At 42.0% G+C, this 27,230-nt stretch overlaps 1 protein-coding gene across 4 annotated transcripts in view; it reads right to left on the bottom strand.

Annotated features, from left to right (window-relative positions):
• The window catches only part of RAF1 (Raf-1 proto-oncogene, serine/threonine kinase), a 117,553-nt gene that overhangs the window by 26,448 nt on the left and 63,875 nt on the right, over positions 1-27,230 (bottom strand). For 3 of the 4 annotated variants that reach the window (XM_070936996.1, XM_070936995.1, XM_070936997.1), the window contains exons 2-8: positions 25,148-25,238; positions 19,039-19,269; positions 7,050-7,162; positions 6,225-6,327; positions 4,620-4,777; positions 2,741-2,836; positions 785-938 (exon numbers count right to left, since the gene is read on the bottom strand). In XM_070936996.1, the coding sequence (XP_070793097.1) occupies positions 785-938; positions 2,741-2,836; positions 4,620-4,777; positions 6,225-6,327; positions 7,050-7,162; positions 19,039-19,269; positions 25,148-25,183 (891 nt within the window). In that variant the 5' untranslated portion in view covers positions 25,184-25,238. The remainder of the gene's footprint in view (positions 1-784; positions 939-2,740; positions 2,837-4,619; positions 4,778-6,224; positions 6,328-7,049; positions 7,163-19,038; positions 19,270-25,147; positions 25,239-27,230) is intronic. The other variant, XM_070936999.1, reaches the window with a different exon arrangement.

The raw sequence follows: 27,230 nt of genomic DNA, 5'->3' as shown, positions 1-27,230 counted from the left end.
CAATACTCCCAAAATCTACATTGGCATCATACTACCCTGTTATTTGATATCTGCATTAGGAAAAGAAAATCAGTATTAATTTTTTTTTACTTTTGTAGTACAGTAAGTAAAAATTAAATCTAAATCTTTTGGATCTCAAGCAAACAACATTTAACAATCTGTGTTTAATTTTATTCATGGCAGGCCTTGTAATAAGACAGACTGCTGTCTTAAACTGATTCCAAAATATTAAAATACAAGATATTATCTATTTATTATTATATTTTTATTCTCAGAAGATGTATTTCCAGGTTATTTGTTCAAATGCTACATTGGAAAGAATAATGTAGCAGCCTTTTTATCTTAGAGAGCATAAATAACATATTGTTCTGGGTCCTGTTATACAAAAGTTGTTCTTTATTCTACTCAATCAGCTATTTTAAGCACAGTTGTAGTACAGTCATAAAGATCAAAATTGGTTCCACTGTTCATTAGTTAGCAGAGATAATAGCACTGAAAGCTTGATATATTACTAGATTTAACATACATGGCAGCAATAACTTGTTCTTTGATCCTCTAATAGCATAGACAATTGATAACTTATGTGAGGATGTTGCCTGAGAAATGTTTGAGAAGAGGGTTTTTCTTAGGCCAGGCACACAGCAAATGAACAGCATACAACATAGCTTATTGATTTAGAAAATCAGAAAAAATACATCTGAATGAAACCAACTTTAAGAGTTATTAAATAGACATGCAGTTAGATATTGTAAAATACCAATTAAGTAATAGGGAGTAAGAATACCTCAATTATCCGGTTATCCACAGGCATAGTAGTACTGACCATGTGGACATTTGGGGTAGAGGTGGATCTCTGCCTTTGAGAAAGGGAACATTCAGGAGAAGGATTTGTTCCACTGAATGTGAAGACATGAGGTGTAGAATATCTATGCTGAGAACTAAGGAAAGAAAACAAAATTATAGATGTATGCTTTTATATGAAGACCTTAGCATTAACTTATGAAAATCTATAGAACCTATTTAAGAATAACAAGTTTTATGATATAGTCCTCTAGAAATAAAAAGTTATTTTGGAAATGATCAGAACTAAGATTTTCCCCCTAATCCACCTTGGTTTTTTACACCAGAGATTCCCAAAATATGCAGATTAGGAAACCAATTTTAAACGATGGCTTTGAATAGGTTTATTCCAGGGGTGAAATGTAAAATTTGTTACTATCGGTTCTGTGTGCGTGGCTTGTTGGGGGGGGATAATGTGACTGGTGGGCATGGCCAACTTTTTTTTTAAGTTTTCAAAGCATTTTTTCTGCAAATGCAAAAAAATGCTTTGAAAAGGCTCTGCCAATCAGGCAACACAGCTGGGATCGTTAGAGCCTTTTCAAAGCATTTTTTAAACCACCTCTTCTGCTGAAGAGATTACAGGAAAAAGTGCTTTAAAAGTCTCTCTGATGATCCCAGGTAAGTTGCCTGATCGTCAGAGAGACTTATAAAGCATTTTTTTCTGCAACCTCTTCAGTGGAAGAGGTGGTTAAAAAATGCTTTGAAAAGGCTCTGACAATCCCAGCTGAGCCGTGCGATCATCGGAGGCTTTTTTTTTACTTTTAAAAGCATTTTTTCGGCAGACGTTCTTGTAGAAAAAATGCTTTTAAAAGTAAACAAAAAAAAAAGCCTCTGATGATCGTGCAGCTCAGCTGGGCATGAGGGGGGAGCAGGGATTTTTGCTACTGGTTCTCTGAACCACCCGCCACCATCGCTACCGGATCGGGCGATCCGGTCCAAACCGGGAGCATTTCACCCTTGGTTTATTCTCAACTATGGAGTGCTTTACAAAGTAACTCCAGGTAATCCTCGCCTAACATTAATCCATTTATTCATGACTGCCTTCCCGGTTACTTCCCCATCATCTTTTCCTGTCTCCCTGTGCTCTTCATCCCGGCCATATGTGGAGGAGCACTGTAGCAATGTCCCACGTGCCAGGGGTGAGAACTATGAGTGATGGACAGGGGGCAAGGGCAGTGGTGTGCATTAAGGAGTTTGAGCAGTTATGGATTGTGCATCCCTACTAGCTGGGGCCTTCTTTTCCAAGACACAAAAAAGGCCCTGGCTCTGGTGGTATGAAAGAAGGGCATAGCTGGTAGTGACATGCAGTGTGCTGGATATGGCAGTGGGTGGGGTGATGCAACAGATAGTCCGGCACATAAAAGGGCAGAGCTAGGCGGGTGAGGGAAAGTGAAGTGGAAGCACTTATTGCTTTAGATCAGGGGTCGGCAACCTTAAACACTCAAAGAGCCACAAAGGTCCTAACCGGAAGCCCCCGTTCAATTCTGGAGTCGACCGAAGTCTGGTTCCCCACCATAGAGTCTCCTCCTAGCACGGCATCCTTTTTTCCTCTACCTGTCCTAACCAGAAGGCCTATCAATTGTGGAGCTGACCAGCAATAGGGAGCCGCAGCAGAGGGATGAAAGAGCCACATGCTGCTCCAGTGCTGCAGGTTGCTGACCCCTGCTTTAGATTGAGAGGCAAAGGAATTACTTCTTAACTTATGATGACTGTGCAAAGCTAGACTGCTTTGCTGGGCATTCTGAAGTGGTATTGAAGAAATGAATCAATTTGAGATGAAGTGTTCTTTCAAAAAAACTTACCATTTTACACACATAAATTTTGCCCAGAAATTCATAATACTGCCAACTTGTGAAAAACAGTAACAATTTAATATAATACAACTTAAAGGGCTGCTTACTTAATGGGCATCCGAGAGACAGATTCACGTATTCGCCGAGTCATCAAAGGAGGTGCTGAGATACCACTATCACCAATATTTGAATGTGGAAATAATCTAAAATCAAAGCATCCAAAGAAAAAGTTACTGAATTCAAGAGATCTTAACATTTCAACCAGGGCAGCTCTGCTTTTTCCAAAAAGAAAAATCTTAGGAAAAATCATAATCAATTGACACAGTATTTAAGTTTAAAAATGCATTCACATGATACACTATGCCATAACTAGAAGGTATTGTATAAACCATGGGTGAGCGAAGTATGACTTAGCATGATAAACTTAGAATTCTTTTACTGACAGCTAATCATGGTGAAAGGATAGCACCAAGTTGGGATACACAAAAGATTTTGGATGCAAACTACTTTGAATTTGAGGCGCTCCCATTTTGAGTCTAAAACAGTTACTTGGAAACATGCTATTTTGGGTTCAAAGCAGAGGTGGTATTCAGCAGGTTCTGACCAGTTCTGGAGAACCGGTAGCAGAAATTTTGAGTAGTTTGGAGAACCGGTAAATACCACCTCTGCCCCCCCCCCATCTATTCTCTGCCTCTCGAGTCCCAGCTGATCAGGAGGAAATGGGGATTTTGCAGTAACCTTCCCCTGGAATGGGGAGGGAATGGAGATTTTACAGTATCCTTCCCCTGGAGTGCGATGGGAATGAAGATTTTACAGTGTCCTTCCCCTGCCACGCCCACCAAGCCACACCCAACAAAACAAACCACACCCACCAAGCCACGCCCACAGAACCGGTAGTAAAAAAAAATTTGAATCCCACCACTGGTTCAAAGGGGGAGATTTCAAGTTCCAAATATTATCAAAATGATTGAAACAACACATAATGAATGCAGAACAGCCATTCTGAACACAAAGCAAGTCATTTTGATTTTAAATGCTTTTACAGATTTCTTGCAGAAGTGTGTAAATTGTCATTCTATCACAAGAATCATATTAGCTTTAGTAGAGATCTTTAGTATAAAGTCAGAACTAGTACAAAAAAACCTAGCAAAGAGTAAAAAATTTACCAAGACAAAGGACTAGTAGACCGGCTTACTCACTGCTTCTTTAATTATAGTTTACTGAGCAAATTACATTTGCCTTAGCTAAAACATGGAAATCCATATATATTACAATTTCTAAACCACCATAGTTGGATTCACCACACCAAAATCAAATAAAACACATTTTGGTTTTCCATGATGGCCGAATCAGACTATAAAATAAAAGTAATTACAATAAAAAGTTGTTTATAGATTCCATGTAAGTACTTTGCTTTGCATCTTTGAGCAACATAACTCACTATTAGTTTAGCTATAAAGTTGCAGCAGTGAGTGAAATGACAAAGATTCTAAACAAACAGGAGGGGCAGCTAATTTTACAAATACTTTTCCCCATTCCTGATATTACCTGTTGAAACAAGCACCAGAATTAAAAACAAAAGAAAAACAAACAACTGAGTACTTTAGGGAAACTGCACTGGCAACAAACACAGACCAAAGCCTAGCTCCTGCCAGGTGTACTAAGGACAAATAAAAAATACAAAAGATGGAGCTAGAGTGCATGATTAAAAGTAACATGCACACAGTTACTGCATATCAAGTCACAGATGGAGGCATTAGATAGGAACTAGGCAAATTGAAATGATAATAGCAAACAAAGTAGTTAAAAGTTTCAGAAAAATTCCCTACAACTTTTACATAGAAGTTTAGGAAAAAATCATCAACCAGGCAATTTTCAATAATAGGGTGATCCCCCCCCCGCCCCCACCCACCCAAAGTAATCAGGGTTCTGCATTATTTCAACAATTTAGAATTACTTCTATCCCGGATCCTCAAAAGTCCTTACAAGAGTTGCCGGATATTGCTCCAGTCCACACACATAGTTGGAACTTTTGTGCTGCAGTGCTCATGGAATTTGTAACCGCAGGTTTGACATCGGAATCCATTTAGTAAAAACTTCTGACAGATGTCACAGTATGCAAGCTTCAGAAATGTTTTCCGTGCCTGGAAAACAATTGCAATTGTTTGTCACTTATGTTGCCAATTACAAAGAGCAAACAACTTTCATAAATGTGTTTTCAAAAACTAACTTTAGTTTATATTTTCCAATTGCTTCAGTACATTTTCATGGGCATTGAACTTTTATAAAAATCAGCAAATTCTAAGCTTTGTGATCAAATTTTAATAAGCACACAGAAACAAATACATGCTCAAACAAGTTTCTCTCTGTCTGTATGTATGATACCACACAGAGAAGAAATTCTCAAATTGTCCTTTAATTCCTCCCCCTCCCCACTCCCAAAAAACAAGTACAGATTGCATTTGCTGACAGTTATCTTTTCTTCTCACTATGTACCATATCGATTTCAAAGATTCTTTGAAGTTCAACATACCCAAAGGGACAGAAGTTCCAGAAAGGGCTAACCCACGCTAAATTTACAGATGGGTTTTTTAAAAAATACTTTGAAGTATCTTTATATATCCTAGCCCAATGCATGCATTACTAAATGAAAAGGCAAAAGGATCATGGAATTGTGTGTTCCAATCTTTGTACACTGATGACAAGGGCTTTTACATCATACAGAGAACTGCACATTTCATACAGAGGGTTACATATTCAGCAACGTTTAGTCTTTCTTTACATTTTTCTCACCAATTTTCAGAAGTTTCAGAAAAAAAGAGCTGAAGCTGGCATGTCCCCTGCTCCCTCCATACTTTCATTTTGTAATACCTGTACTTGATTAGTGAGAATGTTCTATTACAATCATTAGGCCAAGATTGGAATAAGCATTAAGCATAGCAATAATCCAGGTGCCTACAGGATCGTAATATAAATTAGAGTATTTTCTGACTCTTTCTTCATGCAAAAAAGGAAGGTCAGAATATCTTTGACTACTATCTATTTACGTATATATGTATCAGGAAAACCCATTCACAAACTTTCTGCTAAGAACTATAGAGAAGCATGCAGAATGGAAAAATCACTAAATGGTTAAGAAAAATAGTTTGTATTATTTACATTAATTAAAAAATAATTTTCAAAAAATGTAGGCATTGATGCACAGATCAGAGGAGGAACTCTGTAGTTTACCCGACTACTTTAGGTATAAAATCCAACTACAACTACACTTCTGACCATCTTAATGGACATTTAGAAAAGAGAGGTTTTAAACTGCACTTGGTAATTCTTAATCTTGCAAGGAAAAATGCCCAATGCAAACAAGAAAAAAACTATAGAAAAGAAAAGGACAATATACTACAAGACTAGTGAACTGTTTATTTTATATCAATATTGGAAAGACCAGAAAACTCAACTATATTATAGCTTTCTGATGTACATGTTTATTTTGTGAGAAGACAAAATAAAGAATAAAGTCTGTATACAAATCTAGCAGCACTGCTTTCCATAAAGCATTGCCAGTTCTTCTATACATACAAAAGATCAACATACGAAGTTATGTGTTGTGAGTGGAACATGATCAAGGAAGTCAACTTGTAATTCTTCTCCAATCAAGGATGCAGCATCTGTACTCCAATCTAATCGTGCTTTTTTACTATAAAAACAAATAAAACCTCTTAAATATCTGCAAGTATTCACTTTTCAAAGAAATTATTTGGAAACCTCATTTATTGCAGATAATTGTTAGTTAGAAACAGAATTACCTTAAGATACACATGATAATGTATTTTACTTTCTACTCTGAAGTATTCAAAAATTGCAAACAATAAGAGTATTATAATTGTTCATGGAGCCAAGGGTGGCACATGATAAAACATAAGAAACATCATCATAAAAATACCATCATTTTGTAATTAAGTCAACCATCAGTATAGTACACAAGCCCATAATTTTTGTACTTCCTTATTGATGTCATTGTATCCGTTGTTATTTTGGCATCTTCACTAACTTTGTTAAATATGCTATTGCAACATCTATATAACCACTGGAACCTTCAGTTATCTGGAATTTACACATTCAGGAGAAGAAAGCAAACTGACATCATCCATGATTTGCGCTTAATGTGGCCTTCAGTATAAGCCTTAGAAGGACTGAAGTTATCTTCCCCAGCAGCTTGGTATAGAATTATTTGATCTCGTCCTATAAAAAGCAGAGGAATATCTAAAGCGAGAATCATAGCTGATTTGCTTTTTAAAAAAATGTCCTGTCATAAGAGAAGAGTCTCCAACTGCTATATGAAATGAAATATACTAAATATTATCTTAAATAATCTCATGGGAATAAATTATTTATATACAATTTAATTCCAATTCTTACCCTCTGTGTTCAGTAAGTAATTGAAAAACAGCACAGCATTCTGGCTGCAGACCTCTAACTTTGAGTGCTTTCATAAGACAGTCATGAAGAGTCATTCCATTACGTACATTTACCTGTTAAGCACAAAATAAAGTTTTTCTATTTCCAAAAATATAAATTATTATTTAGCTTCTTAATCTTCATATTTCAATTAAAGAGCAATTGTTCTTAAACTCTAGAAGACTCAATTTGTTAGACAATAGCCAGATGCCTTAAATGCTGGTAAACTCTTACGGTCAGTGGAGTGAATAGAATTGAAAATTCATTTCCTTACTATTGTCAATGTTTTTGGGAGGGAGGGGCATCTATCCCTGTAACTCTGTATACTTTTACCTTGGAAAAACTAAATGCAAAATGCATTAAAGGTATTGACTTCCAACCACAATTGGGACCAGAATTTCTATTGCTAAGCAAGGCAGTTTTTAAGTGAGTTATGCCTGATTTTACAGCCTTTTTTGTCATGGTTAAATTAATCACTGCAGTCATTAAGTGAGTCCAGTTTCTCCAAATGACTTTGCTTATCAGAAGCTGGCAGGGAAGATCGCAAATTGTGATTACATGACCCTGGGACACTGCAACCACTGTATATTCATGTTGGTTGCCAAACATCCAAATTTTGATTACGTATCCATGGGGATGCTGCGATGGTTCCAAGTATGAACACCAGTCAAAAGTCACTTTTTTTCAGTGCCGTTGTAATTACAATATAGCAGCAACTCTAGGAGATTTACTTCTCAAGAAGGGGTTTGTTAGGGGTTTAGTTGCACTGGTACTAAAGCTGCATTCATTGATTGTTCTTGCATCTAATTATTTTTGCAGGATGGAACCAGGATGAACTGGAGGAAGAAACTGAACAGAGATAGAACATCAGAGATAAAACATTATTTGATTGGGAGATGGGGCGTTGGTCCTACCTGATACGCTCCTTCTCGTTGAGTGGAGACAGCAGCCAGTGTGGGTACTACTCATCCAATCAGATTGAAGGACTGAGTCAGCCAACAACTTTAAGTCCCGCCTCTGTTGCCGGGCAGACCCAGCTTTGGCGAAGACTCGTAAGACTGACTCGGCGTGTGGGCACAGAAGGCAGTATCTGCCACCAGGTAAGTAAAGAGAAGAGTAAAACAGACAGAGAAAATACAGCCGGAGAAGGGGGGGTCTGGCTGCTGTCTCCACTCAACGAGAAGGAGCGTATCAGGTAGGACCAACGCCCCTTCTCCATTGAGAGTGGAGACAGCAGCCAGTGTGGGACATACCCCAGTTCACTGTCCCGAGTTCAGGGTGGGAACCGGCTGGTCGGCAACAACAGTCTCCCCGGCAACGACACGCTGAAGCACCCGTCGTCCGAAAGCCGCCTCCGCCGATGCAAACTGATCCAATCGATAATGGCGTATGAAGGGCACCGGTGAAGTCCACGTAGCCGCCCTGCAGATCTCCAACAAGGGCGCCTGGGTCGCCCATGCAGCAGTCGTAGCCGCGCTACGGGTGGAATGAGCGGTCACTCGAGCTGGACGTGGAAGGGATCGAAGGTCGTAGGCCGAAGCGATGGTAAGTCGAATCCAACGACCGACCACAGCTGAGGAGACCTTGCACCCTTGGGAAACGGGCAAAAAAGAAACAAACAGCGACTCCGAACGACGGAAAACAGATGTCCTCTTAATGTAGATCCGCAAAGCCCGTCGCACGTCGAGCGAGTGCCATCTTCGCTCCCGTGGATGAACAGGGCGCGGGCAGAAATTAGGCAGAATGATTTCCTGCGAGCGGTGGAAAACCGAATTGATTTTCGGGACGAAGGTGGGGTCCAAACGGAGAACTACCCGGTCCGAATGAAAGACACAAAGGTCAGAACGGATGGATAATGCCGCTATCTCCGAAATACGACGGGCTGACGTTATCGCCACAAGGAAGGAGACCTTGCAGGAGAGTAGACGGAGACTAGTAGTTCGCAAAGGTTCGTACGGGGGACCCATAAGCGACTCCAAAACTAAGGGGAGATCCCATGTAGGGTATCTGTGCACTACAGGAGGACACAAATTCGTAGCTCCCCGCAGAAAACGCCGGATTAGGCGATGATGCGATAATGATGGCAAAGACCCGCAGACCAGGACCGAGGACAACGCGGCCACATGCCTGCGTAACGTGTTGGAAGAGAGGCCTTGTGCCAGGCCCTGCTGCAGAAAACATAAAATGTCCACAATGGATGGCTGAAGAGCGGAAACACCGGACTCGGAACACCAGGAACAGAAGGCACGCCAGGTGGCAGAGTAAATGCGATCCGTAGAAGTGCGGCGCGAGGCTTGCAATGTCTGAATAACGTCCGGCGGGATATGCACCGCTGTCAAAGTGCTCCGCTCAACCGCCAAACGGTCAGGTTGAGCCAGGCGGGGTCCGGGTGTAATAGAGCGCCCTGGGACAGAACGTCGTCCTCGAGGGGGATGCGCCACGATGGGGCCACCGAGAGGGACACAAGGTCCGCATACCAGGGTCTCCGGGGCCAATGAGGCGCTACAAGAACCACTTCCGCCCGCTCGTACAAGATCTTGCGAACCACTCTGGGCAGGAGTGAGGTCGGGGGAAAGGCGTAGAGAAGACCCGCCGGCCATGGAATTCGAAGAGCGTCGACGCCCGCTGCCTGAGGATCTGGGAATCTGGCAAAGAACTGTGGCAGCTGAGCATTCGTGTGCGTTGCAAAGAGGTCGATAACCGGCATGCCGAACCTCCGAGACAGCTCCTGGAAGATTCGGGGATGGAGGCGCCACTCCGCGTTGTCCACTCGACGACGACTCAGCCAGTCCGCTTGGGAGTTGTCCGCTCCGGAAATATGCTCTGCCCGAAGGGAGCAAAGGTGCCGCTCTGCCCAGAATCCCAGTCGCAGGGCCAGCAGAAGAAGTGACCTCGACCTGGTCCCCCCCAGCTTGTTCAGGTGCGCTTTTGCTGCAACATTGTCCGTCAGAACGAGGACGTGTGAGTTGGAGACCAGGCTTCGGAATGCTCTGAGAGCCAGGAAGATCGCCTGTAGTTCCAGCCAGTTGATCGGGCGACGGGACTCTGCCGGGCTCCAAGTGCCCTGAGCCAACTGACCTTGGCAATGGGCCCCCCAACCGAGGAGGCTGGCATCTGTGGTTACTATCACCCTCTGAGGCTCCAGGAAAAACGACCCCGCAGCTAGGGCCGGGGAACGCCACCACCGCAGGGACCGACGAACCGCCGGAGGGACCGGAACCGGCCTGAATGAAGTGCCTCTGCCCGCCTTCTGCAACGGCAAGAGAAACCATTGAAGTTCCCGTGCGTGCAGTTGTGCCCAGGGAACTATGGAGATGGCAGAAATCATTTTCCCTAACAGTTGGGAGAGGACAAGAGGGGAAACGGCCCTGCAGGCTTCCACCTTGGAAACTAACTGACGGATACCCGCCTGTCTATCGGGGGACAAAAACACCCTACCCTGAACCGTGTCGATCAGGGCTCCCAAATGGACCAAACTGGTGGAAGGAGAGAGGTGACTCTTATCTAAATTAACCGAGAAACCATGGGCCGCCAACGTCTCTACCGTGAGACGAACGTCCGACACTGCCTGAGCAACAGAAGGGGACAGCAAGAGAATATCATCGAGGTAGCATAAAAGTCTAACAGAACGGACACGAAGAAATGCCGCTAAAGCAGCCAGCACCTTCGTAAAGGTACGGGGGGCAGAGGAGAGACCAAAAGGTAACGCCCTATATTGATAATGGACCCCCCCGTAACAAAATCTCAAAAAACGTCTATGGGAGGGAAGGATAGGGATGTGCAAATAAGCCTCTGTAAGGTCTATGGAAGAGAGGAGATCGCCCCTCCGAACACCGGCTAGAATAGTTTGTAAGGATTGCATTTTGAATTTACGGTACACCACGTACCTATTTAAGCGTTTCAGGTCCAAAATAGGGCGCCACCCCCCTGAAGATTTGGGAACCAGGAAAACCCTGGAATAGAAACCCTGATGCTCCTGGCCCACAGGGACGGGTTGAATAGCTCTAATGGTCAGAAGATGGTGAATTGCTGTGTCCATAAGGGACTTTCTCTCCAAATTACGAGAAATCGGACAACAGACAAAGGAGTCAGGGGGGGTGGAGACAAATTCGATAGCTAGACCCGAACGAAGAGTGGCTAAGACCCACTGATCAGAGGTGGACCGTTCCCAGGCGGCTACGAAAATGGCCAATCTGCCGCCAATGGGAGGATTAGAAATGTAATTAGCGCCGGCAACGGATGAAACGACCTCCTCCCCCTCGAAAGGGCCGCTTAGACCCTAACGATCTACCCCGGAATCCCCTATCTTGCGAGCCCCGCTGTCTGCCAAAATTTGTGTATGGCCGGGGCGAGGGGAAGGAGGAGGAAGAAGGCCCACCAACAGAGTTACCTCGAAGGTGGGGTCGAGGGGGATATGGAGAGAAGCGGGAATCCCCCCTGCGGAAAACCGCCGCCAAAACCTTCCGTTTGTCTCTGGTTTCGGTCAAAAAGGGATCTAAGGCGTCCCCAAACAAACGGGACCCCCCAAATGGGACCGAGGCGAGCTTCCATTTATGCCTGGCGTCCGCCTGCCAATGTCGGAGCCAGGTCAAACGGCGAGCCGTCACAGCAGAGGCCAGCGATTTGGCCGCAAAACGAGCAGCGCTGAGAGTGGAGTCCGCTGAAAACTGAACCGCAGCTACAATCTTATTGAGGTCATGCTTAATACGAGCATCCTCCGGTGACAATGTCTCTTGTAACTGGCGGAGCCACAACAACGTGGAGCGGTTAAAGAAAGATGCTGTAGAGGCCGCCTTAATGGCCCATGCTGCCCCCAGATGGGCCCTTTGGAGGACCATATCAGCACGGCGTTCATCAGGTCGTAAGTTCTCAGCAGGATCGCCCGGCACAGCGGCAGAAGAGAGAAGAGCAGCGATGGGAGCATCTATTGACGGGAGCTGCAGAAGAGTGTCCAGGTCAGATGCAACCTGGAAATTAGTACGGTCAGATGAAGAAGGGATAGGAGCTGACGCTGGGGAAGTCCACTGCCGTTTCACGACATCCAGGAAAAGTGGAGGTGTAGGAATGGTTGTAATCGGTTTGGGCGGCTCAGCGAACATCGGGTCCAAAGTTCCAGACGGCCCAGAAACAGAAGGATGGGAATCAGGGGAGGAAAGCCGAGCCGTATTGACGGTTTTGAACAGAAGAGACCTAAACAAGGCCTGTGGAAAAAGGGCCGTAGACACCGGCTGATCAGGTGGAAGGTTCTCGTCATCCGACAACCCAGAGTCACTGCTGTCACTGATGTCCGCATCCGACAGGGGGGAGAGTTGACCAGCATGGGAGCAGGAAGGAGAGCGAGGTGGCCTGGGAGGTGCATGACCAGAAGAACGGGGCTGCTCTGGTGAGGCCGACCGAACAGACCCAGCAACACTGGAGGGACGACGACCCGCTGCCAAAGTCTTTTGCACTGCAGCCTCAATCATCTTTTGCAGTTGGTCGGAAGACAGGGGACAACTCACCGCCTCCTGAGGCAGGACAGGAACCAAGGGAACCGCAGAGGTGTCAAGAGGAGGTGGAATATCAGGAATCTCCTCATCCGCAGGCGGTGCAGTGACCAGGTCCGCAGGAACAGAGCCCCACAAGTTTGAAGTGGAGATGGTGACCGGGCAGTCCCTGAGAGACAACTGGTCCGGAGTCGCCGGCCGAGAATACTGCAGCGGAGCAGAAGTTGTTGAAGACTGAAGATCAGAGCTCGCCTTGGCGCAAAGTTGGGTGAGGACTCTGTCCCTCCGTTTTTCCACTCTTTCCAGCGCACTGCCATGCTTTCTGCTCTTGTGATGGGCGTGAGAAGACAGGGCAACAAGTGACTGCGCTGGATCTTGAAACGAGGCAGATTCATCTTCTGACTGCCTCTGAGAAGCAGAGCTGTGCTTACGGCCATGTTTGGATTTGGCCAATGACTTTGGCATAATGACAGATCCCAAGACAAAAGCAGCAGTCACAAAGTGAGGACCCGGTGGGGAGCGCGGCAACTCCACTAATTTCCAGCCCTGAGCACACGATCCAGAGGGCGAACAGCAGGGGGAGCGCAGCCACTCCACAAAATGGCCGCTGCAAGAAGAAAGCAGCAGGCGAACAGCAGGGGGAGCGCAGCCACTCCACAAAATGGCCGCTGCAAGAAGAAAGCAGCAATGGAGGCTGGCAAGGGCAGCGGGGATACAGTAAGTTCAACAGCCAAAGGAAGGGGGCGCGAAGCTCCACGAACACCCGCACAGCCAGCCCAGTCAAGAACAGTCCAGACAGTTGCCCTTTAAATCTGCCCACAGTTTCCAGAAGGAGAAAAACAGCTCAGAGACAGTCGCTGGGAAGTTGGTGGGGGGGGGGCGCGAAAACCCCACTCTCCAACTTAATTGGTAAACAGGCAGGAAGCCCCCCAGGAGCTGCAGCAGGGAAGACAACTAGGGAGGCACAGCAGCAGCGAAAAAAATTCCCACTAAATAGCTCCGTTGGAAGCCACCGCTTCTTCAGAGGGAGCCTGCAGCCCCGGCTCAGCTGTTGGTCGGCTATCAGCGCTGCGCTAATTAACTCAGCAGGTGGTGGTCGGAGCGGCTTTAAATAAGCGCTAGCAGCAGCGTGGGCAAGCACCAAGAAGAAGCCACCAGGAACCACGAAGGGCAGGCAATCTAGCTTCCAGGGAGGTGGATTCAAAGTCCAAAGCAGCAGGCAGCAAGTTCTTTTAAAGTTCAGAAGCTGCGTTTTGGAGCGGAGGGCTTCAAAATGGCCGCCGCCACAGAAACGGCACGAAAAAAACGGCCGAGAAGACAATTAGGAGGCCCTGGGGGAAGCGGTCAGCAAGGAGAGTCAGGTCCTGAGGAGGTAGCTGCCAAGCCTGGCAGGGAGCCCCAGGAAGCCCCCCCCAGGGGTCCCCAAAGGGAGAAAACAAAAAGCCCTCACAGCAGAGGCTTAACAGTTCTTAAGGGGGAAAACACAGGGCAAAAAACTTACAAAGTCCAAAGGCAACCAAGTCCATAGGGAGAAGCAGAAGAAAAGTCAGAAACAGTCCAGGTTCAAAAAGACCAATAATTCCAAAAAGGAGAGATAGTTTGGAGAAAAGCAGTCAGAGCTACAGACCCACACGCCAGTCCAACTGAAGGACTGAGCCAAAGCTGGGTCCGCCCGGCAACAGAGGCGGGACTTAAAGTTGTTGGCTGACTCAGTCCTTCAATCTGATTGGATGAGTAGTACCCACACTGGCTGCTGTCTCCACTCTCAATGGAGAAAGGGTCAATGTAGCCAGACTTTTGCAGAGCTGTAGTAACTATAGGGATAACTTGTACCTAGATATTGATGAGTCCAATTTATTATTAATCTCTTGAGGAATTCCTGTCACACAAAGTGATCATCGTATTTGAAGACTGGTTTATCAACCTCACCTAGCCCCAGAGAATCAGATCTTGTGACATCTTCTGCCTTAGTTCTATCATATCTGGATTATACTCTACCAACACCAACTTCAAACAATACTTGAAAACTACAACAGGGTCAAAATGTAGCAGCCCAATTGTTAACAGACATATTGAGAATGTAGGATTGATCTTCTGAAATAGCTACTGTGTTTTTCAATTTGTTTCCAGGCTACAATTCACATTGCTTCAGATGATCTCTAAAATCTTAAATGGTTTAGCACCAATATATTTAAAAGAACCTCTTTTTCAATCTGGACTCAATGCCTATGGAAACTGTATTTGAACTGTATTTTGATGGATTGTTTGTTGGTGTTTCCAGTGGTGTTTGTTGGTGTTGTCACCTGAATTCAGGAATTACCGTATTTTTCAGAGTATAAGACGCACCTTAATTTTGGGGGAGGAAAACAAGAAAACAAGAATTCTATCTCTGCCTACCAGCATTTAAGGTGGCGCTACTTTACATCGCCCTCCTCCTCCTCCTGCAAGAGAGAGGTGCCTCAGAGACTCAGCTGGGAAAGAGGGGGTCGATTACTGAGAAATTCTTTTCCAGAAAACTTATCAGGGTGCTCCTGCAATCCACAAGGACTACTTGTTTTTCCTGAAGAGACCCTCACATGCTCTGGGGGCAGCCTGAGGAACGAGCCTCTTCGGGATGGTCTGGGGGGGAATCTGCCCAGTGGCTTCAGTGAACAAGGCGGGCCCCACGGTTTGTGAATGCCCCCCATCCTCTGACCACCCAGCGGGCAGCTCAGGGCAGACAATGGCCACAATGACTTCACTCCCCAGCAATGTAAGGAGCCGCCGCCGCTTAAAGCCCCCTCCATGCCTCGGAGCCCCTAAAGCGAAACATCCCTCCTTTCCAGCCACCGCTGCCCGTTGGCCCAATGCAATTTGCAGAGCTACATTTCAGGCGGCAGCTGGTTCCCCTCCAATGTACTTCAGGAAACCAGGGAGGAAAGCATTTTCAGGTGGCAGCGCCAGCCGCACGCTGTGCATTTTGATTCAGGGAGGAAAACGCTTTGCATAGCATAGCAGGGAATGGAGGTGGGGGATTGATCAGTCGTTTGAAGGGGAGGGGGAAGATACATGCTCTTAATTTTGCACGCACCGTGGTCGGTGTTGGAAAGGAGAAGTGAAGGACCTGGGGGTGCTGATGCTCTGGCCCTCTGGCCCCCCCTCCCCAACACTCAGGCTGCCCCGGACAAGATCTCCACCATCAAGCGGGTCTCGGAGGATGTAGCTGACTACTTTTACAAGAGATACGGGGGAGGACCCAGGCTGACAGGTGGGGGGGCACCCAACCTGGACAATGCTGGCTTTTCCCCTCCCCGAATCCAAAAATGGGGTGTGCGGCCGCCAGGAGCCGCTCACTCCTTGTCCGCTGTTTTGAGGAGGTTGTAGACAGCTTTGTAGTACTCGTTGAGCCGGCTCTTCAGCCACAGCACCCAGCACCTCTCCACCGTGCAGTCCTTGCAGAGGGCTTCCACTGAGGAAGGAGAAGGACACCTGGAGGCTGAAAGGCAGCAGCAGGGCCCCCTCCTCGGCCGTTCGGCAAGGGGGGGAGCTTCTACCATCCCACTGCCCTAACCTTGTGGAGGAGACCTAGCAGAGAGCTCCCACCCTGGGAAGGAAGGCAAAAGGCCATCTCCCTGAGCTTTCATGGGCAGGCGCCACTTTTGCCAATATGGATTCCTCGGGTCGCACCTCGTCTCTCCAGAGGCAACTCCAAAAACAGAGCTGGGGAAGGTGCAAGGGGGTGGGTGGGAGGAAACTGACAAATGTGGCAACACACCAGTGAGGTGTAACACCAAGTTTGCAACATTTGAGATCTCACATCTCCTGCAGAGCTGGAAGGCTCCCTCCCTTCTCTGCAAGAGCATACCGTAAGCAGTTCCATCTGCCTAGTATTCCCTCGCCTTTCCTTTCTTGCTCCTTCCCCCACCACCCCAAAGCAGAGGGGATCACACCAAGAAGGCGGCCAGGGCCAAAGCTGCCCTCGTCCAGGAAGGCGCCCCCCCCCACCTGTCAGCCTGGGTCCTCCCCCATATCTCTTGTAAAAGTAGTCAGCCACGTCCTCCAAGACCCGCTTGATGGTGGTGATTTTATCCAGGTGCAGCTTACCGTGGGAGCACAAACAGATCGTGTTGTCGATGGCTTGGGGGGAGTATCGATTCGTCCAGCTACTGCTGCAGCCATTCCAGGGAGACAAAGTCATAGGGGCAGCCTGAGGGTGGGGGGAGCAGCGGGCCAGAGCATCAGCACCCCCAGGTCCTCCGCCTCTCCTCCTCCAACACCAACCACGACACGTGCAAAGTTAAGAGTATGCATCTTCCCCCTCCCCTTCAAACGACTGATCTACCCCCCCACCCACATTCCCTGCTATGCCCTCCCCGAATCCAAAAGCAAGGTATGTGGCTGGCGCTGCCACCTGAAAATGTTTTCCTCTCTGGTTCCCCGAAGCACATTGGAGGGGAACCGGCCGCCACCTGAAACATGGCTCTGCAAATTGCATCGGGCCAACGGGTGGCGGTGGCTGGAAAGGAGGGATGTTTCGCTTTAGGGGCTCCCAGGCACGGAGAGGGCTTAGGTGATGGTGGCGGTTCCTCACATTGCTGGGGAGTGAAGTCATCGTGGCCATTGTCTGCCCTGAGCTGTCCGCTGGGCGGTCAGAGGGGGGACCAGCCGTGAACCGTGGGGCCCACCTTGTTCGCTGAAATCACCAGGCAGATTCCCCCGACCATCCTGAAGAGGCTCGTTCCTCAGGCTGTGCCCCGACCCAGATGCCCGCCACCTGAAACTGCCCAAAAACGTGACGCGCAAAGGTCGAATATGTCCGAAGGGTGGGGGCTGGCGGGTGGGCGGGGCTACATTCAGACTATAAGATGCGCCCAGATTTTCACCCTCTTTTTTGGGGGAAAAAGGTGCATCTTATAGTCCGAAAAATACGGTATATTCACTTGGAAATGATCTCATTTCTTCACCTTCTTTTAATATGTAAATTTTAAATCTGTTTTTAAATTATTGGGGTGTTTTAATTTGTCTGAGCCAAAATGATTTAATTTGATTTTATCTGGTTTTTAAATTTTTTGTATTTATGTATTTTATTGTTTGGCTGTTCACCGCCCTGAGTCCTTCGGGAGTAGGGCGGTATACATATCAAATAAACTAAACTAAACTAAACTAAACTAAACTAAACTAAACTAAAATACTTCTAAAAATTGAGAAAATCTTCAGTTCTAGAAAACTGAACTTTCTGATATACAGTATTGATTGAATATATACTGATACACTGATTTAACCCCTTGCTCTCTTGTTGCTTATTACAGTTGTTGTTGCATTGGAATTTATTCTGATCTTTTGGGGCCTCCAGAACTCATTTAGACAGTTTAAAGCACCAAGATATTGTATTATGGACATTTTGTGGCAAAAAAAAAAAAAAAAAAAATCAGGGTGTGACTTTTGTGTTAAGAACTAGGACAATAATGGTGGAGGAATGGGAACACAAGCCCTCTATAAATTAAAATAACTCACAATCTCTAAGAAGAAATTTCCTGACAGAACAATTAATCAGTGGAATGGCTTGCCTTCAAAAGTTGTAAGTGCGCCTCTTCTATGAATTAATATTATTAGCATGCTTTCCTATCAAATTTACAATTTTAGATTCTGATTGAGAGGAAACCTGGTAATTGTTAATCTTGATAATCAATTATGTAAACAATTAAGGCAACCAAGGAAAAAGGAAAACAGACATGATAGTTTCTGCCTTTAAAAAAAAACTCACAGTAGACAGCCCAGCAGCTTTACACCTATATTAGGCTTCCTTACAATACATAATTACCCCAAATTTAAGCACTTTTTAATCTAAGGTTAAATTCTATACAGAGAAGGGTTGGAGAATGCCATCACTGTTCCATATTTGGCAAAAAAAAAAAAAAAAGTAGGAAGCCAGAGAAGAAAGCAAGAATGCTATTAACAGATGAGAAACACTTTTTAAGGTAATTTCTATGGGTAAAATTAAGATTCTGTGTAAGTTTACCATTACCATGAGTCCAGAAGCTTGTCAGCCATTTAACAAAAGACTCCATTTTGGATTCTTTCTAATTTGCCTGAGCTTATGTGATTTTTGCTGCTGATGTTTAATTATCTATATTTATGATGTGGATAGAAGTCTAAAATTTTTTGAGGTTCAACTCAGTAGCCTCTTTCAAGCCAAGAGCAAAACACAAGAAACCATCTAATGTCCAGAAAGGGTGCATTAGCAGGACCTACTCATAAGAGCAGGTATACATATATTCAGAGAAATTACACTAGTCTCACTACTCTCTCCAAAGTTATGTGTGTGTATATATTGAATAAACACGTTGAACAAAATGTCAGTGTATCCATTCTGGACTCTTCCACATTTAAACATTTTTAGACTACTGGAGCACTGGAATATTTATGAACTAGTAGAGAAAAAACAGTGAATCTTTTATTTTGACCAAAACAAGAAACAGACTCACCACTGTGCGTTGCTTATTAGGCAAAAAAACACGAATAGTATTACTTGTCTTGGAGGAATCTAAAAGTTTCCCATCATCAGATGCTCTGCGCTGATAACCGAACTGTTCAACAATGGTAGGTGAAATACAGCTGGATCCATTGAAGACAGAATCCTTTAATCCAATTCCATCAGGAAGGGTCTTCCAAGCTCCGTGAATGTGGTCCATTGAAGCAGCTTTAAGTAACCAAACCTTTAAAAGAAAGACAAGTCTCCTCAGGAACATGCTGAAACCAGTTTCTTATTTTGCTATAAAGTATTTGCAACACCAAATGCATAGTAAAAGATTTATAATTCAGTTATTAAATATAAGAAAACTTCATCAACAACTGTGGGGTTTGGGGTTTTTTTGCCTTAGCGGATGTACACAGATACACGAACATGTTTCTGGAGCAGCACACTATAACCACCAATAAGACCAACTGTTTACAGGTAGTCCTTGACTTACGACCTCAATTGGGACCAAGCAAGGCAGTTGTTAAATGAGTCACACCCAATTTTACAATTTTTTTTTGCCATGATTGCTAAGCCAATCGTTACAGCTGTTAAGTGAATCATGCTGTCTTTAAGTGAATCTGGCTTCTCCCATTGACTTTGCTAGTTGGAAGTTAGCTAGGAAGATCATTAATAGCGATCATGTGAATCCCGAATGCTGCCATTGTCATAAATACACGCCAGTTGCCACATCTCCAAATTTTGATCACATGACCATGGGGATGCCGCAATGGTTGTAAGTGTGAGAACCATTTTCAAGTCATTTTTTTCAGTGTTGTTGTTACTTCAAATGCTTGCTAAATGAATGGTTGTTAAATCAAGAACTACCTGTACATTTCTAAGCTTTCTACATTATTACTTCCTTGAATCAATGGACCAAAATTGTTCACAATGCCAAAAGACATACTAAATAATTAATAACTTGTTTCCTATTTTTTCTTGAAGAAAATCCAGGTTACATGTGCTTCTCTGTAAGTCATAGGAATTTAATTCAGTCGATGAAGGCCAATCTTTTTTTTCCCAGGCCGCAGCACATATGACAGTAATGCATAGGATAGGATTGACATTTTCAGACAATTTTTTCTTTTTTGAAAAGGGAAGTTGTAGTTTTTAGTTTTAAAAGTCAAGTAAGTCTGCTAAGCCAAAACACTCTTAAGTTATTCCTGAATCCCTGTATATTTAGTTGTCAATTTTCAATGGTATGATTTTGTTAGGAGAGTCTAAGGGCATCAATTTAGCAGTATTTAGGAAAGAAATTAATCCCCCGTTACACTTACAACTGTAACTGTACAGTACAGTTAAAGACTATATAGTATATAAGAACCTTTTTTTAAAATATTCACTGATCAAGAGTCTCATTTAAATATTGTGCTAAACCATGATGCATCTTAACATAGTAACTGAATCTATCCACTCCAGTTTAGTATTGCATAGACCAGGCTATTATTACTTATTCAAACATACAGTACGTAAAAAATGTTTCTGACTTTGTATGGTGTGGCAACTCAGCTACTAGTGCCTCTGTTCTCTTTTCCCACTACAATTTATAAGGAATTAAATGTAGACATTTTTAGAGGGAAAATACACCATACACATAGCCATGCCTAATCAATTACACAGACTACTTTATTTCAGTTCTAATAACAGACATATTTTCTTGCTAACAACTTCTTAAAAAGCTCTGTCTTCATGCTGGAATGATTTTTTTTTCAATCAGCCTATACGGAATATTACATACCAATATAATGTTAACAGAAATAGACAAGATTGCATTATTACCATAAGAGACTGGACAACAAGTATACTTTTACTTATCAGTACATTCCCCATTTGACCTAGGAACTAAAGCCTAAACTGAAACCCTATTCTTTTATATTAAATTAGTGCAAGCATATGCAGTTTAAAATGATCTATTCAGGTTCTGAATATTATTTCAGTTTCTAAAACTATAGTGTGGTCTTCATTAACAAAAACCCAACCAGCTTAATTTGCTATAGAATCTTCAACAATTAGAATTTTGCACACAAATTGGAGAGAACAAGTAGCCCGAATGGTGAAAAAAGAAAGTACAATCTTTTCCACTATTCCAAACTAGGTTTAGTGGCATCTTGCTTCTACTTAACATTACCTATTTTGTATTATTTTTGCAATGTACACTAAAAACTGACATTTTACCTTGTTAAGGTCAGAAGTGTCATTTTCAGAGAATACTATCAATAGGACACATGCACGCTGGCACATCCAGCTGAATATGATTCAATTTTTTATGAGAACGGATGAATTCATCCAGTCTGACTTTATATCACTTTTTTTGCCACTAGGAGGGAAAAAGGAACCATGTTTTGACAACCTTCACAAAGAACAGATGAGAAAAATGGAAACACCAGCCTTTGGGGTCGCTCCATGATCTCTGGGCTAAGTACTGAATGGCAAAGAAAGGCAAAAGCCTTACCTAGAATTGTGATAGCAGCATAGGAAAATAGTATAGAATAAGCATTGAGGCAGGAAATTTTCCAGAGTTATATTTCTCTGTGGAAAAAATTCCATATTACACACAATTTTACAATATTAGTATTCTAATAAACATTTTTCAGGTGAATCATGCACATAGACATCCTATATTGGTAATATATATAGGAATGTGGATTTTGGGTTCTAATGATGGAATAACAGCTCTCAGCTTTTGTGTATTTTTCTTGACATTTAACCAATGTGAAAATCTCAGTACCATACTCTTACTATAGCTTACATTGTGTTGGAAGAAAAACTAAACATTTTGAATAGCATTTAAAACCATTTAAAATGGGCATTATTAAAGAAAAATGGAAATAATTACAGTATATGGAATGCAAAATACAATCCTATACATTATAATAAAATAGTTAATCCTTCAGGTGCCACAAGACTCTCTTAATCCTGTTTCTTTGTTGTTACTGTTTGATTTTGGTTTTTTGCTGTAGAAGTCTATCCCTTGTTACACTATGACAATATGTTAAATAACTACAACTATTGTGGTTTATAAAATACAATCAACAGCTAGCACAATGAATGAATCCAACCAACTATAATTTATTCAACAATGCTGCATTATTATACGATCGTGGGATTTTGCTGGAATATTTTGAATCTCTATTTTTCAGAAACTATTAAATGCAATTCATTTAGGTTCAAACATAGCATTCTTCAGTTCAAGAGTATGGATAAATATGTGAAATCATACAAAATATTTCAAATTTACTATTCCAAATGTATTTGAGACACTATTTATGTAAATATATGTTTCCATGAGTCAAAGCAATAAACTAGGATTTAAATGCTGCTTCAGCAACCATGATCACATTCTTGCTTACATGGAGCCCACAAATCAGGAAGGGGTTAAGTGTTGAATAGAAATTATTTCACAGAAGCCTTTTTAGGTTTATGTTACAGAACGTTAGGAGCCACGATCCTATATATATAAGGATCCTATATATATATAAGGGATATATATATCCCACATATAATTTGGTTTTCATTTCAGCATGTTCTCATGGGTTTCAGTGTATTAACCATTCTTTTCTGAACAATTCTGAATGTTCTTTTAATTTAACAGACTAAGATTTAGAGAAAAATAGATCCCAGAAGCCTACAAAATTCATGCCATTGTTAGTAGATACTTTAAATAATTATCTCCGGTGAAGCGCTTCTGAAATGTATGCAGAAATTATTCACATATCATATTAAATAAGCACCCTAATTAGTACATTTGTAGCTTTTTGTACATTTTTACAGGTCAATAATGATGACATCAATAACAGTTCATTGAACTCCCAGTTCAGATGGGTTCTCTTATCAAAAGTGGCAAAGGAGATGAAATATTATCAACTCTCAAATGTTATTGTTTGTTGTTTGCCACAGCACAATCAAACAACCTGCAACTTGCACTTGATATTCCTTGTCTATGCTATTTGTTTAAAACATTGATAACTCATCTTTTATCTAGAAAACCAAGCAAGCTCTGCCCAAATATCTTCTTCACAACAAACCTATGAAGTAGTTTAGACTGAGAGACAGCAAGTGACACCAATGATTTTCATGACTGAGGATATTTGACATAAAGCTTTCTAGTCTTAGCTCAGTTTTTTTAACAGAGAAATTTTAACATGCTAGAGGCTCATCATTGGATTTTGTAGTTATGATGGTACACTGCCTATTCACTATGAGAATCTCAGGTTCAAAAAGTACTATCATTGACCTGACATTTGTGGAAAGGCTATTTATTCAGGTGTGTTTACTGAAAGGAATTATTTTTGCCAACTCATGTACATTTTCCTGTGCTATTTCTCATACCAAACATAATCTTTGAAAACAGATATTTCAAGTATTTACAAGGTATTAAAAAAATATCTTCACTAACCTTCCTGAAGAAGTTCAACAAGGAAAAGCCTAACATCAATAAATCTATGATTTTTGGAAAGTACTACAAATCTTCACAAGATATCTGAAAAGTACATGAGTTGGCAAAAGTAATTCCTTTCAGTAAACACAAACTAATGTACTGTATATTTTAGGGGGGTTATATTTCCTAGTACCAAAAGCAGACATACCATATCCAGATGTCTGAGATAATCAATGCACAGAAACAATATTAAGCAGAAATTAATACATATTGTATTTCCAAAAATAGAGTTTAGCTATTTCCAATGTTTTTCATATATCAGATATAAAATTCACATGAAACTTTCATAAAAAATATCAACATTTGAATGAAGAACAAAAATCAAATAAGATATATTCTGATTTATAACAATATAGAAAGTTACCAAATAACAAATATGAGACAGAAATTTTTTTTTAAAATGTAAATTTAATCCCTAGATTCTGTTCTGTGTGCCTGTGAAAAATAATTTTATACCAATATCTCATCACCCTACTATGACAAATTTCTACATCAGTGGGCTTTTAATGTACTGCCATCAATGTCCCTATCAGGTAGAAATAAATAAATAAATAAATCTGCTGCTTCTAAAGTATTTGTCATTCTGATCAAAATAAGTCATATCCTTCTGTACTTCCTTTTTGATAATTCATATTATTACTTATTTGATATGATATATCACTATCTACGTCAAATCAAAATAATACATCCAACAAATTGCTTAGTAGCAAGAACTGAGGATGTTATGCTGAACTAGAACTATAAATATTGCATAGCATGTAATCACCACCAAATTATCAGCATAATCTCAAATTATGCTAGGCACAATGTACACCATTTATATAATGGCAGCAGAGTGGCTCTTTGAAGGGGGATATAAACAGTCCTCTACTAGAAATTCCACAATGGGAAAGTTCTGTACACTAATGGATCTTTATAATTTGAGATGCAATTTCCCGAAAAAGGATTGTATGCAGTTTGGGCAGCAAACAAATTTTATATTATCACTGCAGTAACCATAAATTGAAAGGTTCTGAGAAAGATCTGTACAAACTGATTTTTTTTAAAGTACACAAACATGTTTTTCCAAAAATAGAGAGACAGATGACTATTAGGAAAAAGTGAATATTTAACTTTTTAATGGAAAGTTAAATGTCTTACCAATTAAACAACTTAAAAAACTCAGTTTTTATGATCCTGTAATCCCTCAATTAAACAACTAAAACAGTAAATGTATGTGAAAAAGAACATAAATCGTTCTAAAAATATATTCAGGAATTTGGAAAGTTTCCTTTTAGAATTCTTCCACATACAGTATGGCAGAAACATAATCTTTACTGGTTTTATTATTTGTATCTGATTTTTAATGTGTTGCTTTTTGTCTTTACTTTGTAAAACCTACTTCATACTCTTAATATTTCAGAATTCGATTGTATTTGTTTCTAAACTTATACCTATCAACACAGATGATAATCATTATCAATTCTCATTTTCAAGGTGTGAAATGCCTTCCTTTCAAGTGTCTTTATTTTCAAGGGCTGACCTACAGTATATGTTTCAGAGATGGCACAACAATGAAAGACTAAGGGCTGGAGTCCACATATTTTGCCACGGGGATGCTGCCATCATCATCCTGGCTAGAACATGCAGAAGTACTTACTGCGTGGAGCTCCGTGATCATGCACTGATATCCCATGCTCCTGTTTTCAGCCACATCTCCACCATGGCAAATGTAGTTATGTGCTCCAGCCCTAAGAATATCAAACGCAATATGTCCATCACAACTAGGCCATACCAGGTTCAGTGATAAAGTGATATACCATATATAATCTGCTCAAATTATTAACTATACTCTTCAGAACATGATAAATTTCTATTTCCCATCTTAGTACACTCCAAACCTTCAACATTCCTCCTTGGTCTGGTGGCTCAGCAGGCTGATAGCATTGTGATTAACACCAGCTGTCTGCAATTACTGTAAGTACGAATCTCACCAGGCTCAAGATTGACTCAGCCTTCCATCCTTTCTAAGGTAGGTAAATTGAGGACCCAGTTTGTGGGGGCAATAAGCTGACTTTGTATAAATATACAAAAGCATGAAGGCTATTGCTTAATGCATTGTAAGCCGCCCTGAGTCTCCGGAGAAGGGCGGCATAGAAATCAAATCAAATCAAATAAATAAAATAAAATAAAAATTGGTCTCAAGTTTCACTATATCACTGAGTTTGTACCATGACTAATTACCATCTATTGAAATAGGGTTTTTTTTTTCTATCTATGTCCACCAAAAGCTGTTTAGAAGCATACAGAGGAATCCTCCCTCCCACGTATGCATTTTTAAAAGAATATTTTCAGAATTTTAATTCAGTTTAATTTTGAACCTTATCAGTAAGATTTATCAAGAAGCTCTTCAGTCACCAGAGTCATTTATTTTTTACAATAGAAGATGCTTGTTTAAACTTTTAAAAATTTACCTAGATTTAGGTAAATTTACCTAGATTTAGGGTCAGACATTAGATTCAATGTCAGCGTAGAGCAGGGGTATCAAATTGGCAGCCTGCGGGGCGGATGCATCATGCACAGGCCACGCCCACCCCAGCTCCGCAAAGGGAAAAAATGTCACAAAACATCACATGACGGCAAAGTGACGCTGCAAGTTTGACACCTGTGGTGTAGAGGATAGATTGATTACTGAAGGACGTTAACCATGGGAAAAACACAAGACAAATTTTGAAAATCTCTCTGCTCATGCATCTACAGGGATTCCTCAACTTACAATAGTTCATTTAGTGACCGTTCAAAGTTACAACGGCACTGAAAAATGTGACTTATGACCATTTTTCAGTTACGACCTTTGCAGCATCCCCATGATCATGTGACCAAAATTCAGATGCTTGGCAACTGACTCATATTTATGACTGTTGCTGTGTCCCAAGCTTATATGATCATCTTTTGCAACCTTCTCACAAGCAAAGTCAATGAAGAAGCTAAGTTCATTTAACAACCGGTATACTAACTTATCAACTACAGTGATTCACTTAACAACTGTGGCAAGAAAAGTTGTAAAATGGGGCAAAACTCGCTTAACAAGCAAAATGTTGGGCTCCATTGTGGTTGTAAGCTGAGGACTACCTGTATTAGCCCAACCTAGACCATTCTTCCCATCATCCAATATAAGGTTTGCAAGGGATCTAGAAGATCATCTAATAGAGAGATTCTCAACCTCAACCCCCATCATCACCATAGTAAAAGAAATGCTGAAAATGTGCACCAAAGGATATTACTATCAATTTTAGAGACGTAGATAAAATATTGAATTAGCAAAGACCATCTTTTCCCTAGAGCCTGCCAGGTTCCCTAGATTGGGAGTCCCCTTAATAAACAGAAGGAACCCCTCTATTTGTAACACAAGTCAGTTCAAGTGTTTCTGAATACTCTGAAGTGGAAAAATGCAAACTAGTGGTTCCTGAAATTCCATATATGTTATAGTAACTATAATAGCAGATGCCAATATATTATTTGTCAACATTAATGGTAAACCATTCTAGTTTAGCCTTTTAATCACAGAAAAACACTAACTCTACCAAAAGTATGACAATGACATGAATTAGCAACACAAGATATTTGGAAGATGGGGAAGGAAGAGAATCTTTTAAATCCTTTTTATTTGATTCAAATCAACTACCATGCAAAATATGTGTTTTGTATAACTTTTACCTCAGTAGAATACTTAAATAAAATTC

Source organism: Pituophis catenifer, unplaced genomic scaffold, assembly GCF_029215685.1.
Source record: "Pituophis catenifer annectens isolate HBS135680 unplaced genomic scaffold, rPitCat1.0.hap2 SCAF_2, whole genome shotgun sequence".
NCBI lineage: Eukaryota > Metazoa > Chordata > Lepidosauria > Squamata > Colubridae > Pituophis > Pituophis catenifer.
The sequence above is the reverse complement of the archived record's forward strand: the minus strand, read 5'-3'. Positions and strand labels throughout refer to the sequence as shown.